The 19,554-nt window shown below is 47.6% G+C and overlaps 1 protein-coding gene across 9 annotated transcripts in view; it reads right to left on the bottom strand.

The window, feature by feature from the left end:
• Nucleotides 1-19,554, bottom strand: part of Nphp1 (nephrocystin 1) — a 47,456-nt gene that overhangs the window by 4,962 nt on the left and 22,940 nt on the right. For 4 of the 9 annotated variants that reach the window (XM_078028389.1, XM_078028391.1, XM_078028392.1 and 1 more), the window contains 7 exons: nt 14,996-15,070; nt 13,220-13,330; nt 11,914-11,996; nt 9,752-9,828; nt 8,463-8,562; nt 2,820-2,932; nt 356-429 (listed from right to left, as the gene is read on the bottom strand). In XM_078028389.1, the coding sequence (XP_077884515.1) occupies nt 356-429; nt 2,820-2,932; nt 8,463-8,562; nt 9,752-9,828; nt 11,914-11,996; nt 13,220-13,330; nt 14,996-15,070 (633 nt within the window). The other 5 variants (XR_013428685.1, XM_078028390.1, XM_078028394.1 and 2 more) reach the window with 5 other exon arrangements.

The following is a 19,554-nucleotide window of genomic DNA, read 5'->3' as shown; positions in this document are numbered from 1 at the left end:
AGGCCAAAGCCACTGGACACTGGAGATGTCGCGTGCTCTGGCCTAACGTCCCTGCTGTTCTAGACGTGTGGACTGGCCCTCAGGGGTGCCGCGTGCCCTGACTCGCCTCTGAGAACTCAGCTGGTGGGTTTCCGCTTAAAAGCGTTCTAAAAGATGTCACTGGTGGTCATGTTAAGCCCAGAAAGAAGCAGGCACAAAAATGCCACAGGGACCATAGGCACCTCGTGCTGCTGGGTCAGGGGGGGCAGCCTGGCAAGAGCTTTTACCCTGACAGCGGAACAGTCCTGGGAGACAGAGCTAGGTGACAGAGCTCACTAAAGCGAAGCCAGCAGGTGCATGGGCACCGTCTACTCACCCTGAGGGCGTCCATCACGTCGGGCTGCTCCAGGAGCTGGGGGAAGGTGGCCAGCATAGGATGACTAATCAGATCTGAAAGACACAGCACAGAGTCAATGCACCTCTCTGCCCTGCATCTAAAAACACTCACATTAAATGATTGGGCCAAATGATTTGTTAACACCCGCCACACACCTTGACCTCCAGGAGGCTTAATGTGGTGCCCCCGACCCCCTTGTCCTGTTTCAGGGAGTTTAAAGCGATTCCTGCTAGGGTGAGGGTCATTGGGCTCTCAATAGGGAGGCTGGGAAGTTTATTTCTTCTCCTGGGGTTTCTTTCACATTTCCACCCCTTCCTCCTATGAGAGTGGCCTGGCAAGAGGAACTTCCAATTAGGTAGCCTTGCTCCCGGAGGGCGGGCAGGAGCCAGGAAATGCCAGGGGAAGGAGGGGGAGCCGCTGCTCAGGGTGACTCCAGTCCTTGGGAAGGACCCCAGCCTTGGGTAGGTGCCAGTGGGTGGTGGTGGGTGAAACTGGAAGGATCCAGAACTGGAGGGCCTGGCCCCACGGCTACAGACGTGTAGGACAGCACCACAGCACCGATGGCCCACAGGAGGGTGGCATAGGAGGCAGCTGGCCAAGGCCCCATGCACTGTGGCCTAATGTCCCTGCTGCTGTCCGGTGCCTGGGCCCGGCGACTCCTGCAACAGCAGCAGGTCACCTCCGACAGCTCTGGAGGAGTCCTTGGGGTCCACCAGCAAGGAACCAGCAGTTGGTATCCAGCTTCTTACTGTGTTGCTCCTCTGTAGAAGAGGAATGCTGGGGCCCACGTGGGAAAGGCGGGAGGGCGGGGAAGGCACGTTCCCTGCGCTGAGCTCCTCTAAGGGCACCTTCCCCGGTCACTTCTCCAGGTCCCACCTCTTAACACCACTGCTGCAGCGACGCTTGATACACAGAGGGGCTTCTGAAAGAGCGAATCTATTCTATAATTTTGTGTCCTCACTAAAGAAAAACCCCTCCTCTTGATCTTATTATGCTTATTCTGATGATCAAATGCAGTCAGCCATCTTGAGTGATCTTCTCATCCGAAGGAGGGACTGACTAATAAGCCTCATTCTCTTTAATAAGTCATGTCACACTGGGTGTAGTGGCCCATGCCTGTAATCCCAGAAACCAGGCAGGCCAAGGCAGGAGGACCGCAAGTTCAAAGCCACCCTCAGCAACTTAGCAAGACCCTAAGCAATTTAGCAAGACCCTGTCTGTAAATAAAAAATAAGAAGGGCTGGGGATGTGGCTCAGTGGTAGTATCAAAAAACAAAAACAAAAAGAAGTTGTGTCACTTGTGAAGTTTTTATAGAGTCATTAAAATAAACTCAACAGGCTTAATGATCCTCCCTTAGCGTATGGCCTTGCTTAAAAATGGCTGCTGGGGCTGGGATTGTGGCTCAGGTGGGACCCGGTTTGATCCTCAGCACTACATAAAAATAAAGGCATTGTGTTGTGTCCATCTATACCTAAAATAAATAAATAAATATTTTTTAAAAAATGGCTGCTGACTTTGAGCTGCCAGGTACCAGGTGGTGAGTCCCTGGGTGTGGACTCTGTCTAACAGGAGTCAGGCTGCTCTTTCACTCACTCTCCTGTCCCCTCTGGCCTGCCTTCCCTGGTGTCCCTTCAGCTCCTGCAGCTTTCCTGCCTGGGCCTTCAGGTACGCTACCCGTCTCCCCAGAAGGGACCCTTTTAATCTCCTCTCCACACTTCCTTCCTCCGGAGCACTTCCTGTGGAGGCGGAAAGGCTCACCCCTGCATTGCTGGGTTGAGGGGCAGCCATGCCTCTGTCACTCACCAGGGCCAGCATCATGTCTGGCACACAGGACAGGACACATCTGCTTACTCATTTATTAATGAGTTCAAAGGCTATCCAATAAATTTAAACTATTTTTCTTTTTAGAGGCAATTCTGGTAACACATTTCTCTCTCATTGTCAATTCATTCATTCATGTAAGAAACTTGATTTCCTAAAATTATTGGACTTGGAAAAAATTCAAACTTAAAGAAGCTGTAAGTAAAACTAGCGCCCAGAACCCAGAACACTTTTTACTGAATGCGCTGGTTTTATTCCACTGGCACTTACACTTCATGCATTAAGAACCAGCTATTTGGGGTGATTCTGGTTTCATCCCCCAAAGATGTGGGGAGAACTTATGGAACAAAAACAAATGATTCAGAAACAGAAAGAGAAAATATGTGTTTTAGGATCTCCAACCTCCGGAATTTAAAATGAGAATATGTAGAAGAATTTACATGCACTTGAGCTCACGAAGTTCAGTGTTCTGAAGGAGTCCCACAAAAGAAGGGCCAGGAGCACTTCTAATATGGTGTTTCCAATGTCACATTTACAGGCAGAAGACAGAGGGTGGCACGGGTCACACACACTCAGGGGCACAGAGCACGAACACACAAGGAAACCATGCAGGCCCCTTACCAGCACTCTGCAGGCTCATCCTATCCCTGAGGAGCACATCTCCAAGAATTTGTCGATAAAATATCAGCAGGTGGACGTAGCACATCCCTCCGATCAGTGTTTCTGGCAGAAGGCTGTTATGGAAGGACAAAGAGGCAGTCACTAAACAACCCCTAGGCTGGCCAGCCAACAGGGCTTTTTACTGTAATTACTCTAGGAAGAGGCTGCAAGTTTTGCTTCATTACTGGAAACATTTTAACAACCTAAAGGTGAAACTTCCACTCCAGCTGGCCACATTAAATTCCAGACAACTTGTATTTTAGGTGACACTTTGGAGTCTCAGCTCTGAGTCCCTATGCTGGCCTACATGCCCACGTCAAAGGTCAAGTAAAAAGTCATCAAATACATGTTCTGGAGAGCAGGGGATTAGGGAGCTACAGGCTGTAACAGGGCATGTGCTGCCACGCCTGGCTTCCAGTGCAGAGGAAATGCCAGATCAGACAGGGCAGGGTGGGACACGGGGGTGGAACAGGCCTGTGGCATCCTGACTTGGCCACTTCCTGATTGTGGATTAATTAACTTCTCTCCTTGTGCTTTCATTTCCTCGTTTGTGGAATGAGCATGCTACCTTCATTTCAAGGAACTGGGTGGGTTAAAGGTGGCGTGGAAGGCCTGGTGCAGGGCCCGAGATGGGGCAGGGACTCGGGGCGGACAGAAGACTCAGTACTGAAGTTCAGTTGGTATCGGTTTAGAATAGATGGTTGTGACTTTAGGATATGACCCACTACTCCCATGGTGACCACAAAGACACCACCTCCAGAACAGACACCAAGGAAACTGAAAGGGAACCAACTGTGTCACTATAAAAATCACTTCAACGTCAGGGGAAGCAGGAGGGGGAAATCAGGACAAAACCTCCAGGACACTCAGAACAACCGCCCAGGGCAAGGCCCGCCCACCAGCGACCACTTTATTCATTTATCTGATGCTACTGGGGCTGGAACCCAGGGCCTGGGCACACTGGGAATGGGCTCTGCCACTAAGGCTATCCCCATCCCCGACCAGCAATGACCTTAACTATAATAGATTAAACCCCCCAAATCAAAGACACAGATTGTCAGAATGGATACAAAATGAGATCCAACTATATGCTTTCCTATAAGAAAATATATAAAATTAAGAAATCTTAATTTTATAAATTAATCCTCTATCTTAACCCCAGAGTTTTAGAACAATTATCCTAGGGGCCACATTCAGGCTTCCAGCTGCCTGGAAGGAAACGGTGATCGTGACCCTGGGCTGGCCTGAGCGAGGGGATCCCCGTTCCTGAGCTTCCTGGGAACTGGAGCAGCACCTTGCCCACTGTCCAGAAGCATCAAGGTATGGTGCAGGCCAGTTTTCCCCACCTCCAGGCGGGAGCAGCCTCAGCCCTCTTTGAAGCCACTCAGGTTCCCATGTCTACTCCTGACCTAGGAGCCGAAGACTGGCAGCCTCAGTGCCCCATGTGCCCTCAGCAGTCATGCTGCGACTCCAGAGGCTGTTCTGCCCCAGGCCCCCATGGCCTGTGTTCCAGCTGCTGCTGAGTAAGTGGTCGCTGTGCTGCGCAGGGGAAGGGTGGAGCCCTCCTTCCTTCCTTCCTTCTCACCCGCTCCTTTGCTGTTTGCTGCCCACCTCCCTGTTCATCTGTCTGGCAGGCAGGGCACTCCCACAGTGGGCACGCCTTTCCTTCTGGCACCTTCCCACTCCATGAGGCAATGCTGCTTACCTGTTTTTTTTTTTTAATTCCTTTAGAAAAACCTCTTGATTTTTCCAAACCTAAGATGGCCAGAAAGTTCTGTGTCACCAAAGGCTAGCTGAGTTGAAGAAGTAAGAACATATCCTCTTGACCTCACATGGGGACCAGCAGTCTCTGGTGGCAGAGGTGCTGTGATTGGGGTGAATGGGCCTCAGGTAGGCCATATCCTATTTATTTTTAGCAATAATATAACAGCATTAAAAGAGAGGAAAAAATGCATCAAAAAGGCAAAGGGAAGTCCATTTCTAGCACTGCCACACACACGTGCACGTAGCTTGCTTCTACAGGCCAGCGCTTCTTGGTGCTCAGAACTCAGAGTTCAAATTCAGAGCTTCCCCTCCCCTAAGGGGCTAAGAACCTGATCACTGCAAATTGAACCCTTTGTACAAGAGCTCCAGAACGAGAAAGGTAATTCCTATTTAACCCTGAGAGAAGGCTAAACAATATAGAGCACTAAGTTAGATCTGAAACAGCTCCAGAGTCAGAAAGCCAAGCCTTGGGGAGCCTGAGACACCTGTGTGCTCCCTGCCACGTTGACAGCGCCCCCTAGCCTGTCCCAGCCCAGCCAGCTCCCTGAACAGTCTGCTGGGCCCCTGTGCAGGACCCTGGAGCTCTCTCCAGGGAACACGGGTCTGCCCAGCTTCATCCGCATTTTCAAGGTCTCCTGACACCCACAGGCTACACTCATGTAAGGCTGTGGGCTGGGGCAGCTAGGGCCCTAGGGGACAACGGGCTCTGAGACAGATACTGGGCTTCCTGCTCTTGGCGCTGCTGCTCCACTGTTCTGTACTTGCTGGCGTCCTGGAAAGTCCCCTCCTGTCTCCTGACAGCAGAAAAGTGGCGGAGCCAAGGTGGAGCTGGTAGGCAGGGCAGGTGGGGCTGGAGGTGGATGCTCCTTGGAAAGAGAGGGGAGGGCTGCAGGTGCCACACTCGCTCCCTTCTCTCTGTAGGTAGCAGGATGGGTGGTGAGGATGCCCAGTTGGGTCAGTCCTGCCTTTGCCCCTCCAGGTGCTCAGGCAGGGCAGCCACATCCTAAAGTTCACATCCAGCCCCTGACCTTGGCCTATGTACACCGCAGCCCATGGTCCACGGCTTTGGAAAGGCCTAGGGCCTCTGGTTTCACTGCCATGGCCTGCTGTCGGTGAGCCAGCCTGTCCCTGGGTCACAACAGCAGGGTGCCCAAACCCACCCTTAGCATCACCAGGGACGCACACGGCAGGATCCCGCCATGTGCAGAGGCAATGCCAGGACAGCCCAAGTCTGGGTAAGGGGCAGGGGCGGCAGCAGCAGGGCGCCTGAGAGGCATGCTCTGATATCAAAGGTCTGGGTGCCCGTGTGCACTACACTCAAGCGAGAGCCTCAGTCCCTGAGGTTGGGGACAAGGACCCAGGGCCCTTCTTAGTAAGCCAACACACAGAAGAGTGCTCCTAGTTTTATCCACCCCCTGTACCACAGTCAAACCTGACCTTGAGATGGTGAAGGGACCTAAAAGCTAGTATCTGGAGCCACAGAAACTGCCGGAAGCGCTGTGCTGACAGGGCTGCGGGGGTGCCCTGGGCTCCCGGAGGAGCGGCTGGCAGCAGCAGCAAGAGGGAGAACTAGGCCCCATGGGTCCGGCTGGCCCCTGACAAAGACCACTACTGTGCTGCTTCTCCTCACACTGGGAAAAAAACACAATTTTCTGAGAAAAGATTTGCCAAAAAAAGGGCCACGAATATCCAGGAAAAGAAAAAAGAGGCGGGGCAGGTAAGGAGAGATTAATCCCCAGGAGCACGTTATTAACAGTTACTGAAAGACTCAACACCCGTGTGTGATGACAAGCACCTGTCAGCTCTGGAGAAGGAACAGGGGATATTTAAAGCAAGGCCCTGACCCAGGGGCGGAAGCCACCACTCAGTCTGCTTCCCCTGCTGCTCCCCAACCTGCATCAGGCTCACCGTCTCCTGTCCCCTGTGTGACCTGGAGGAAGGCCCTCTCATCCCTCCAATCGGTTAACATCTGTTTTAAATTCCTCAGTCCTCTTCATTTGAACAAATTTCAGGAAATGGCAGCATGTATCTACCTGGTGTGCACTGACATTTATTTGGATATAAAATAATTAGGATATAGATAATTATAGCCAACACCACTGTGTTTCTGTATAGCCAGGGACTATAAATATGGACTAAGTGTTTTATATACTTGCTTTCAATTAAACCTCATTACAGCTGGAGGGAATTGACATTGCTATTATCCCCATTTTAAAGAGGCAGCTACTGAAACCCCGAGAGAAGGTTACATGACTACAGGGGATCCAGTGAGAACTGGAAGCTCTGGGATCTCCCCAGGAAAAGGCAAATGAAACCATGGTGAGAAACTGCTGTTCACTTTTTAAACTGATCTAAACAGAAAAATCATACCACATGCTGCCAAGAACACGGAATCACTGAAACCCGTGCACAGAGAGGGGGAGAGGGTCAATGGCACAGGCATTCAGGGAAGCAGCCAGACCAACACCAGATGTAACAACAAACCCTCTGCTAGGCAGTCCTACTTGAGATGTAGGTAGCCTCACATCCACACACGCAGAAACGTGTATGCAAATATTTAGAGCAGGTTTATTTATAGTTACCCAAACCTAGAAAAACCCAAATGACCACCAACTAGAGGATGATAAACACATGGTGGCATGTCCATCAAATGCAGCAGTAACCATTTAGAATGAACAGGAACAAATCACTAACAAAGGCAACAGCGTGGACGAGCCTCAGATGTATGATGGTCCAAGACGCCAGACTCAGAGGCTGCAGGCCGCAGGCCACATGAGTCCACCTATGGCATCTGGGAAAGGCCAAAGTGCTGGGGAAAAAAACTGAGGAGTGCTTCCCCAAGTCCAGAGCTGGGAGCTGACAACAGAGGGACACAAAAGAACCTTTGAGAGCAAAGGGAATATTCTTTGGATTGTGGTGATTGTCACGTGATCGGTACATTTGTCAAAACTCCAGGAACTGCAACCCCCAAATCATAAATTTTACTGCATGCAAGTAAAACCTAAATAAACCTAAGATTAAAAAAAAAAAGTTCATACTGTAGTGACTTGGCCACATCAGTATTTATAGTAGCTCAATTCACAGTAGCCAAGCTATGGAACCAACCTAGGTGCCCTTCAACAGATGAATGGATGAAGAAAATGTGGTATCTATACACACAAAAGAGCATTACTTAGCCTAAAGAAGAAGGAAACTATAGCATTTGCCAATAAATGGATGGAACTGGAGATTATCATGCTAAGTGAAATATGCTAGTCAGTCCCCAAAAACCAAAGGCCAAATGTTCTCTCTGATATGCAGATGCTAACGCACAATAAGGGGAGGGGAAGGAAGAAGAAAAGTTCATTGGATTAGACAAAGAGTATGAGGGGGAGGGAGAGGGGCTGGAAATAGGAAAGACAGCAGAATGAGTGGGACGTCACTTTCCTGTGTTCATATATGAACCCCCGACCAGTGGAACTCCACACTATGTACAACCACAAGAATGGGAAGTCCCACACCATGTAAGTAGGATATGTCAAAATACATTCTCCTGTCCTATAAAACCAAAAAGAACAAGTAAAAAAAGATTTCCCTGAAGATAGGCCCAGGCATTGGTAAGTCTCATTTGTTCAAAAGTAGCTGAAAGATTTATTACCAAGTCTGTCACTTGAGCTAAGTGGTAAAGAATAGTAAATGATGCTAAGCTTTATTATTTTTCTATTTCTCTTCTGCTCTTTGGCAAAAATAATTAATGGGGGAAAAAGTAACTGACAAGAGACAGCCAAGCAAGGGGGACCCAAGGCAGATGCGACCTGGGGCCGAGTGCCCCGCGGTCACTGCCCGGGAAGCTGGACGCACCTGAGCATGCTCCGTGACCTTTGGGTGAGAGACCTCAGTTTCACCAGGAGTTGAGGCTGCCTCCGCATGGTCATCATCTGCTGGAAAACACTGCCTTGCGCTGTCAAACAGAAACAGACCCACAGCTGTCAGCGCTCGGAGCGGGCGTTTGGTAAGACTATTAAGTGACAGGTCAGCACAACTGGTGGTTACAGCAGGCAGGAGGCGCCCACATCCCTCCGGCTGTCAGAAGAGACCTGGCGGTGACAGCAATCTGGGGCCTCCCTACAGCACCCCCAGCCACTAGGGCAGATAGCCGCAGCAGCACGCAGGGAAAGGGCGAAGGGCACATGCGGCCCCAGGAAGAAGCACCTGCACCCCAAACCCCAACTCCTTCCTGTTCCAAGGAGGAGAGAGCCTGCCACTGGGGCAGCAGCCAGGGTTGGTGTCCTGGACCACACAAGGACGGGAGGGCTGAGGTGTGCGAGGGGGCTCCAGCCGTCAGCCCACAGCTTCCCGGGGGAGGGCCCATCTGTGCTGCCCTCTACTCCCTTCCCTGGTGTCCCCTGGCCAACAGACATACTGACGGGTGCTCCATCTTCCTGGAGGGTGGCTGGAGGGTGAGGTGGCATGCATGTCACAATTTCAATGCCTACACGCCCTGACCCTGAAATGGGCCATCTCTGAGGCAGCCGGCTTCACTCACTCTGTACCTGCCACAGCATCAGCTCAGCGTTCAGCGACAGAACTAACGCAGGGCCCCATTTCTCACGATTTTCAACATTATAGTCTTACATGTGCTACCAAAATAACAATCACTGAGATAAAAATGACTAAGATCACATCACCAAATGGCACATCTTAAAACATGGGAATCCAAGTAGAAACTGTCATGCTTACTGGAATACGGCTGCCTTCTCTGAAGCCTCTGCCATTTGTTTCATCTTTAAGGAAAAGGAGGTGCCACGGTTTGGATCTGAGGTGTTCCCCAAAGGCCCACAAATTAAAGGCCTGGTCACCAGCCTGTGGCACTGAGGGAGAAGGTGTGGGACCTTTAAGAGATGGGGCCTTATGGGAGGAGGCTAGGACACTGGTCAGTTGAAGATACTGGACCCCAACCCTTCCTCTGAGTCCTGGCAACCATGAGATGAACAGGCCTCCTCTGCCATGTGCTCCCACCATGATGTCACAGGCTCAAAGAAACGGAAACCCGTGAAGCAAAATAAACCTCTTTCTTCTGAAGTTGATTATCTCAGGTACGTTGTCACAGTGACAGAAAGCTGACAGAAGGCAGCGCACCACTGCAGTACCTCTTCTGGACACTGAAGGGTCCACTTCAACACCTTTTTCATAAGGAGTGCCACCATTCAAGAAGAGCTCGTAAGTCCTGTGAAGGAATAACATACTATGATGGCTGCGCATGGCGGGCATTCCGTAGACACCTGAACCAGAAGTGAAACATTTTTAGCACAAATGTATTCATTCTAATTATGTCTCATTGATGGATGAGAATGACAGTGTTGACCCTTCCATGGGGTGTCATCTCAGCAAAGAGACTCTGTCCCAAGCATCAACACAGGAAATGTACTTATATGAAAATGAGAAAGATTTTTGTTATTAAGATGGGCCTGGGGCTGTAGCTCAGTGGTAGAGCACTTGCCTTGCACACGTGAGGCACTAGGTTCGGTCCTCAGCACCACATAAAAATAAACAAATAAAAATAAAGATGTTTTGACTTGAATGACTTGTTAATAGCAAGTAATTACTGTTTTTAAATGTGTTGAATCAATATTTGAAATTAAGCCATTATGAATTTATATGATTTTTAAAATAAAACAGTACCACAGATCGTTGTAAAATGTTGGAATGGGGGCTGGGGTTGTGGCTTGGAGGTAGAGCACTTGCCTAGCATGCATGAGGCACTGGGTTCGATCCTCAGCACCACATAAAATAAAAATAAAAATATTGTGTCTACCTATAACTAAAAAATAAATATTTAAGAAAAATGTTGGAATGGCATAGACAGGACACGTAAAAAGTGAAAAATTCCTCTGTCCTTCCCCCTAGTTCAGTAAGTCTCCTGCCCTGTCTGGAATATGGTCACCCACCCTGTGCCTCACAATACACATCAGAATGCTTCCCTATCAACCGAGCTCCACCTCCTAGAATATAACTGGGACCTCACTTTGCCAAGGTGGAATTTTGGATGTTTCCTTATTTTTTTCTTCTAAGTATAAGTGAAAACCCTGAACATATTTTTTAAAGAATCATAAGAAACTTGAGTTTCTGTATTCACTCCTGATAATGGGGCACCCCTCCTGCTTCGGCTAGGATGAGGCTAGAAACTAGGGTTCAGTGGTAAGGAGGCTGTGCAGGGCATGTTATCCAAGTTAATCCTCACCAGGAGCTTGTGGGGTAGGAATTATTCCCCCAGATTAAAGGTGGGGGGAATTTGGATACTGTGGCACATACCTCCTGTTATACAGGCAGTGTGGGACCCAGCACCCTGAGTTTCCGTAATGACAAATTTAGAATCTTGATCACCATCCTCCCTACTGCTTGTCCATCTGTAGCCCTCTGTGAATGTCCTGTTTATATCCTAGACTTAGATCTTTATTTTCCCCATTTAAAAATTCTTATGAGCTGGGTGAGGAGGCACATGCCTATGATCCCAGTGACTTGGGAGGCTGAGGCAGATGGATCACAAGTCAAAGCCAGCCTCAGTAACTTAGTGAGGTCCTAAGTAACTCAGCGAGACTCTGTCTCAAAATAAAAAATAAAAAGGGCTGGAGATGTGGCTCAGTGGTTAAGCACCCCTGGGTTCAATCACTGGAACCAATAAATAAATAAATACAAATTCAGATGATCTTTTACTTATTAGTTTTCAAGGGCTCTTTTTACGTTAGGGCTAATAACATTCCAACTTTGTGGTATGCATGATGATATTTGCTTCTGGCTTGCACTGTGCTTTTAAAGTTTAAATTTGCTTACAGGAGGGCTGGGGCTGAGGTAGAGCACTTGCCTAGCAAGTGTGGGGCCCTGGGTTCAGTCCTCAGTACCACATAAAAATAAATAAATAAAGGTATTGTGTCCAACTACAACTAAAAATAAATATTAAAAAAACTGCTATAATTTCAATGTCCTACACAGATTCACAGAGGACCTGGGGATCCTGGACTTAGCTTTTGCACTGTTTTCAGCATGGTGGAATGTGCCAGTACTTCAGGGAACAGTCCCAGCAGGCAGACAGTGCAAGCATATTCTAGAACATGTCCTATGTGTCCTTCTCCCTCTCTGGGTGAGGGTGTGTGTGTTGCTTTCATACACTACTTTATACAACACTAAAATCAACATTAAAAGCCCTCGCCCCAAAAGCTGTTGACATGCCAACAGAACAAACCTGAGTTCCTTGATCCTAAAAAAAGAACTTCTACAAAATCACACAACTGCTAGGAATTCGCAGAGCACTTACTTTGCTGGTATCGGAACGCCACTGGCATCGAAGAGCCTGAGAAACACCCAGCCGCAACTCAACTCTCCTCTCTCACCCGTTGACTAGGAAATAAAACAAGTCTGAGAAACAACATCTGAACGAGTCAAATTATAAGCACATGCAAGCCCCTGAAAGGAACAAGGCCAGTATCCCCGCTTAGGGCTAAGCAGTTCTGCCCCAGAAAATCAAATGAAACGTGGTGGGTCCCATGGTACAGCAGAGGTGGCACTTTAAGTGATGCTCACCTTCTGTCAAAATTGCCCTTGAAAATCCCTGAAACTGTTGATGTGCCAACAGGTGCCTCAGGAGCTGAGCACTTCCTGTGGCATCACCCAGAGGCACATGGGTGCTCCTGAATCAGCAAGCTCTGTCTCCCTGCAGTGGACTGTGGGGATTCAGCATGCAAAGGCCTTGACACCTGGAAGTCTGCCCCACTGTCCACTGCCAGAGGCCACTGGGCCTGGCTCCAGGCTGCTCCTCTCCTTGCTCTGACTCATCTGCGACTCCCCTGGGTTTACTTGTCCTAAAGAAACACGGGATGATGCAGTACACAGGGTACCTGTGGTGGCTCTGGGCTACGAGGGGCCGGGTTCCTATACTGCATTCAGATGCTGCTAGGGGGTGGGAGATGGAGGGCTGCTAGCATGGCCACGCCTCGGCTCCAGCAGTTCACATGACACCATGCTTCTGGTGTTCCCTGCACAGAACCGCCACTTGGCCAGGTCTCTCAATAAGAATTGCTGACTGCAGGGCCAGGTGCACTGGGTCCCGGGGTTGGAGTGCCACGGTGCTTCTGATCACTTTCTGAAAACCCCTTCTGTTCTGAATTTCCGTTCTTTAGGAGCTCTGGCGTTCACTGGTGCTACACATGTAAGCAGGTCCTGTTCACCTTAAATGCCACTGAGAAAGCAGCACTGCATAAGAATCATGAGCACTGCCAGCTCGCTCCACCAGAGATGAAAATCCCACCTAGGGAAACCCTCCAGGACTTCACTCACAGACACACACACTCCAGCACTTTTTTTTTTTTTTGGGGGGGAACTGATCCCAGGCGTGCTTCACCACTGAGCCACATCCCCATCCCTTTGAATTTTTTATTTAGAGACAGGGTCTCACTAAGTTGCTTAGGTCCTCTCAAAGTTGCTGAGGCTGGCTTTGAACTTGCCATCTTCCTGCTCAGCCTCCTGAGTTGCTGAAATCACAGGCCTGAACCATGGCACCCAGCCTGCCAATTCCCTTTTAACTGGTATATTATAAAGTGACATTTGTCTTGCGTCTGACATACATTGCGAATATAAGAAATTCCAAGTTCAAATAATATTCCCAGGTCTGGAGATGAAGAATTGGACCTGATAAAACAGTCACCATGGAGCAAGCATGGCAAGATGCCAGTGACCTGGAACGATAAAGAAACGTGGGTTACTGACCACAGAGCACAGTGGGAAGGGGCGTTCTGCCCCGTCCAAGGCATAAGGCTTGTGCCTCTGCATTACCACAAAGGTCTCTTAAGGAAAGTTAAGAGCAGACGGACTGACCCATCCACACCACTGACTTGGTAAACACACTCAGCTCCCTTGTTGAGGGAAACACCTTTCTCTTCACTTACTTTTCTCCGAGCAGGGCTAACATACAACCTGTGCGGCAAACCACCCCGAGGTGCTCGAGGCCCACTTGGCATATGCTGTAAGGTTTTTATGCCAATCGCTGTTCCTTTTAAACAGAATTGAGTGGCTGGGCACACATGTCTGCTGGGCTTTCCTGATGCCTGCCTGGAACAGGCCCCCTCCCCTTGGGCTCCTCCCACCCCTCTCCCTACACAGCACATCCTCCCTTTCTTGCCTATAAAACCCTACCCCGTCTTTGAGGTCTAGTTTTCTTTTACAAAACCTCCTGAGGCTCAAGGGCTAGAATTAACTTCCCTCTCCTCTGTGTTTCCCAAAGCGCTTGGAGACCCATATCCTCACAGCCCGCCTGATCAGAGTAATCCATAGTGCCCACCCCACAGGGCCACTCTAAGGATTGAATAAACCAGGGACCCAAGGGCCTGTGCGTGGCTAGAGCATCCTAAGTAGAGAGCATTCTTATTATTTGCAGCTGTGTTTCTTCCCCACTGACATACAAGTAAACCCTCATGCACTAGGAAGAAGTGGGCACGTAACGGATACCTCAGTTCATTCAGGAAGGTGACAAGCACTTGGTTATTCCTCCCAAAGCTCACCTTTATATCCTGAGAAAGCATGACACACAGCTGTGCGTCACAGAACTGTGAAATGACAGATCCAAAGATATGTGGTGTGACTCCCTGGAGGCAGGGAGGTCAGGAGGTCAGGAGGCCACGCTCACTTTCAGGCATTGTGCTGTAGTCAAGCAAGGATGCCTGTGGCACCCAGCAAGCTGCGGGCCTCACTCACAGCCAGTGCCCTCTCGAGGAACCCCCATTTGTGTTAAGATCTTTATTAGGAGAAGGGTAATTAGGGTGCAGTAACAAAGGGAGTTAGTTGAGGGAGGGAAGTAAACACTCAAGTAATGAAACCTGGGGGTGGAAGTAGGTGAACTACAGACAATTTGTATTATTAAAAGAACAGAGAGACATCTTGGATTCACTAGCATCCATCCCTGCGAGACTGACTCAGTGGTAGAAACCTTAACCTCATCCCAGTTCTGACAGTCCGGAGTGTACTGGTTCCCTAGGCGGCACCTTTCATTTCATCAGAGGAAAACACAACTGTCATTAGTGCAGTTGTAAGACTCCATTTCTGAAAAACACTTCACTTCCTAAATTTTATCTTCTTGTCTGCATTTTTCATCAAATGGGCATTTCCTAAAATTGAAATCCAATGAATAGGATGATTCATTGGAATTATAACCTTGGTGAGTCAGAAACACAAATAACTTTAATCAAAGTCCTCCTAGAACAGTAAAGAATCTAAGGGTTCACATGTGGCTCCATGTGCTCTGTGCTGAATGTGATGCTTCCACAGCCTCGTCTTAGGTCTTAACTGCTGGTCGCCTAGGAGGAAAGCAGGGTGTTTCCTGTTCTGCTACTCAGCACATTTCTTACCTGGGGAGAAAAGGTCCAGGTTTTGGGCTTTTTGGGTTGCCACGTGGCCCTCACAGTGTGAATGTTGCTCAGGACCTGAAAGATTTTCCGATTTCAGATCAGGCTGTAGGAAGTTCTTTGAAACATCACCCTTCTGAGTCCCAGATAATTACCAGTGGCTATATTGGTCAGGGCAGAGGGAGAGGAGGGGCTTCCATTTTTTATTTCATGCAGTTCTGTAAGATCTGGGTTTCCTTCTTCATCCAATATAGTATGCATCTAACTTTTCAAACAGTGAAAACAATGGTCCCAATACTTATTAATAAAACAATGAAGGAGCTGATAAAATAGATTCAGATTCGTGCCCTTGTTACAGTAATAAACCACATCAAGTGAATACTCAATATCTGAGATATGCTTACTAGAAGAGGAAGTGACACTTCAGGTAGAAACCTCAGAAGCCTAGAGGACTAAAACAGAAGATCTAACACTTGTGTCATCAGAGTCCCACAGGAGAGGAGTTTAAAAGCCAAAGACAGAAACCTACAGATTTAAGAAGCTGAGCAAATTCCAAACAGGGGAGATCCAAAGGGTTTGTGCCAGGTACACCACACTTCTAAAGTAAACAGGAAAAAAAAATACACTGAAGGTAGCAAGAGAGAAAAACAGCCAGGTTAAGCCAGGGGAATGACTCAGATGGCAGTGGGTGTCTCGGCAGAAACCAGAGGCCAGGAAGAGGTGGCACCACGGTGTTTAAGTGGTAGATGAAAAGAACTGTCAATCCAGAGTCCCACATCTAATGGAAAGGTCCTTTAGGAAGGAAGAGAGACAGATACTCAGATAAAGCTAGTTTAACAGAATCTGTCACCCTGAAAGGATGGTTAAAGGACACTCTCTGCACAGAAGGGACAAGCTAAAGAAGGAATCTTGGAACATCAGGAAGGAGATCAATGGGAATAGTAAAGATCTGACTAAATACTACTAATTTTCTCAGTTGATGGTTGAAGCAAAAATTGTAAGACTGGATGATGTGGTTTCAGTGTATGTAGAGGAAATGTGCAAGTCAGTTGTGAGTGAATGAGGACAAAGAGAATTAGAGAGAGGGACAGTCTCTGCCTCTCTCTCTCCAACCAGAACACTGCCTGTGGTCACTGTGATTAGCTGGGTGTGTAAAATGACACCTACAGCAAGCACCCAGGAAGCCACCCAGAGAGACCACTCAACACCACGGACAATTCAGAATGGAGTTCTAAGAAACGAATAAGCCACACGCAAGAAGGAGGAAAGAGAACAGAGGACAACAGGGAGAGAGAACAAAGCCGGGCTCCCTCCCAGCCCTAGAAAATAAAACAAAAAAGAAAAGCAGGCAGCAGACCCAGAGGCTTGAGGCTCCCCCCGACGCTGCAGGTGTGGGTGCACCTGCCCTGCGAGGACGGTGGGTGCTGGGAGGGCGTCCTGGATTCCCGCTGCCCAGGCTCCACAACAGAGCTTTCCTTTGTAATAGGCTAGATTTGTTAAAGAAGCCTTCAAAGAGCAAATAATGCATTTTTCTAACTATTAAAGGTAATGTAAAACTTCTCGATTTCGAACTCTGATAAAAATTAATTTCATAAATGAACTTCTAGGATCTGGATATAAATGAATCCCATATTTTCTGTTATTAAAGTGAAATTCTAGTTTTTGTTTTCGGTTCTCATGTGAGAACAGGAGAGTACAGCAGGTCCTCTCTTCTTGGTCACTGCTGACACCTCCTGGCCCGTTTGCGGTGGTGCTTTTGTGCACACTAGCCCTGTGGTCACCCTTACTCCAAGTTCAGGTGGAAGAAAACCACCAGGGCAGCGCCACACGCAGTCCTCCCGGAGGCCTCCCTACCTGTGTGCGTGTGACCATGGTCTATCCAGGGGTGGATGTCTGAGACCTACTGCCCGCTCCACACCTGCTCTTCCTCCATCCTCCACACTCAGCCCACCACCAATCCCGCAGATTCCTGCCTCCTGTATCTCCCCCCACCTGATCTCCACCCAAGATGTAATAGTCATCACTCTTTTGGTTGCACTTATTATGCTCCATGTGTTGTTCTCCATGCTTTACTTATAATAACCCAGTTTGCTCTCATTGATCCCAGGAGGTACAAGAGGAGGAGCCTGAGAGCAAGGTCAAGGTCCCATGTTGTGCAAATGCCAGCGCCAGGGGCAATCCTAAGCAAGCTGGATCCAGATTTTGCTTCTTCAAGATGATGCCTATTGTCCTCTGCCTGCCATGCTGTGCCATGGCCCTGCCCCCAGTGGTCCACTTGAGTCCCCTCTGGCTGCCCTCTTCTCCCTTTAACTTACCTTTTCTATTTATTCTTCGGAGAGGAGCCAGAGATCTTTCTAGAACATGAATCTCATCATGTCACCTCCTTCAGTGCCCTCTGCTGTTTTTAGGACAGACGCGCACTGCTTCTCACACTGCCTGCCTTCCAGACACTCCCTGTCAGGATTCCACACTGGCGGCCACCCTGCTCCCCCTGGAGTCCCCTCCCCAGAGGGCCTCTGCCTGCACATCCCATGGAGGCCTGGGGCTCCTCAGCTCAGGGGGTGAGGCTGTGAGGAGCTCTTCTGCGGCTCCCACCCACTCTGGGAACCCCTCTAACTAGGCTTTAGCTGACATCTACCAGACTGTCTGTTTCACTTCCACTTTGTGATTAGTACAAAATATTTTCTAATTTCCCTTTGACTCATTGATTATTTAGAAATCTGTTAATTTCCAAGCATTTGAAGACTTTGCCCACGGATCTTTCTGTTACTGATATCTAGCTTAATCTCATGTGCTCAAAGGCCATACGATACCTGGCTCTCAACTCTATTTTAGACTTGTTGGGGTTTATTTTCTGACCCAGGTCCACCTGTGTAGACTGGTGGATATTCCACATGCACTTACAACATGCTTCTTACTGTTTAGAGGTGAAGTGCTGCTCAATACTGATCCTACCTAGTTTGTCAATAGGTTAATCAATTCCTAATATCCTTTCTCATCTTCTGTCTGCTTGTTCTATATTCCTGAGAGAACAATAGTGAAGTTTCCAATTATAATGGTGGCTTTTCCCATTTCTTTTTTCAGTTCCATCAATTTTTAGGTCATGTATTTTGAAGCTCTAACATGGGGTGACTGGGTATGTATCTACTTTGTTTGACATTTTTTTTTTTTTTTTTTAATGCACTGGGAGTTGAACCCAGGGCCTTGCAGATGCCAGGCAAGCACTCAACAACAGAGCCACATTCCCAGCTGGACATTAATATCTTGAATAGTGAACCCTCCTCCCTTTAACTTACCTTTTCTATTTAAGGTGGGCTTCTTGTATGGAGCATCTAAGTGGATCTCTCACTGTAACTCTTACATTCCCCTAATAATGTATTACATGTTAGGTATATTTTTATATGCCTATTGGTTTCTCATGTTTTCTTTTTTGAAGGGTCTGTTCAAGTTTTTGCTCATTTAAAAAATTGAGTTATCTTTTTATTTCTTAGCATCCTTGACTTGTTCTTAATCTTAGATTAAAAAAAAAAAAGAATTCTACATTTCACTGTCAATGATAGAAATTTAGGTTTTTCTTGTTCTTTATAAATTTGAGGAAGTTCCCACCTGTTCCTAGTTTGTAGGGAATTTCTTAAAACTCGTGAATGGGCACTGGAATTTGTCAATGTTTTTTCTTTGTTTATTGAGATGTTCACGTGATTTTTTCTTGTCTACTAATATGATGAAATAACATTACAATTTCGCATGTCCAATGCTGCATGCACAGGTGTGTACATCTGAACATGGGGAGAAAGTCCAGTTGGTCGTGACCTACTGTCCTTTCTATAAATTGCTAGATGCAACTTGAGAATGTTGTTTAGGATTTTAGTTTCTATATCCATGAAGGATACTGGTCTTGTAATGTCATCCTTTGGTGTCATGTTGTTCCTAGATTTAGGAAATACGTTAGGGAATGTTTCCTCCTTTTCTATTCTTTGGAAGAGTTTGCATAAGATGGGTATTATTTCTTCCTTAAATGTTTGCAGGAAGTCACTAGAGTGAAGCCATAAAGACTTGGAGTTTTCATTGTAGGAAGTTTTTAATTGAAGTTGTAATTTCTTTAAAAGAGAAATTCAAATTTTCTATTACTTCTTATGTCAGTTTCAGTAAATTATGGTTTTTTATAAAATTATCTATTTCATCAATGTTGTCAGATTTACTGGCATACAATTCCTTATAATATCCCTTATTGTCCTCAGTGTCTGCAGGATCAGTAATGATGTTTCTATTTCAATGGGAGATATTGATAATTTGTTTTCTTTTCTTTTCTTTTTTTTTTTTTTTTTTAACCAGGGATTAAACTCAACCACTGAGCTACATCCCCAGCCCTTTTTTTTTTTTTTAGAAACAGGGTCTCACTGTGTTGTTTAGCACCCCACTGTTGCTGAGGCTGGCTTTGAACTTGTGATTCTCGTATCTCAGCCTCCAGAGCTGCTGGGATTACAGGTGTGCATGTGCCACCTCGCCCAGCTTTCTTTCACTCTTTTTAAGTATCTTGGTCAGTCTTTCTGGGCATCTTTCAA

Source organism: Ictidomys tridecemlineatus, chromosome 12, assembly GCF_052094955.1.
Source record: "Ictidomys tridecemlineatus isolate mIctTri1 chromosome 12, mIctTri1.hap1, whole genome shotgun sequence".
In the NCBI taxonomy this organism is placed as follows: domain Eukaryota; kingdom Metazoa; phylum Chordata; class Mammalia; order Rodentia; family Sciuridae; genus Ictidomys; species Ictidomys tridecemlineatus.
Note: the sequence above shows the minus strand (reverse complement) of the source record. Positions and strands in the feature narration are given on the sequence as shown.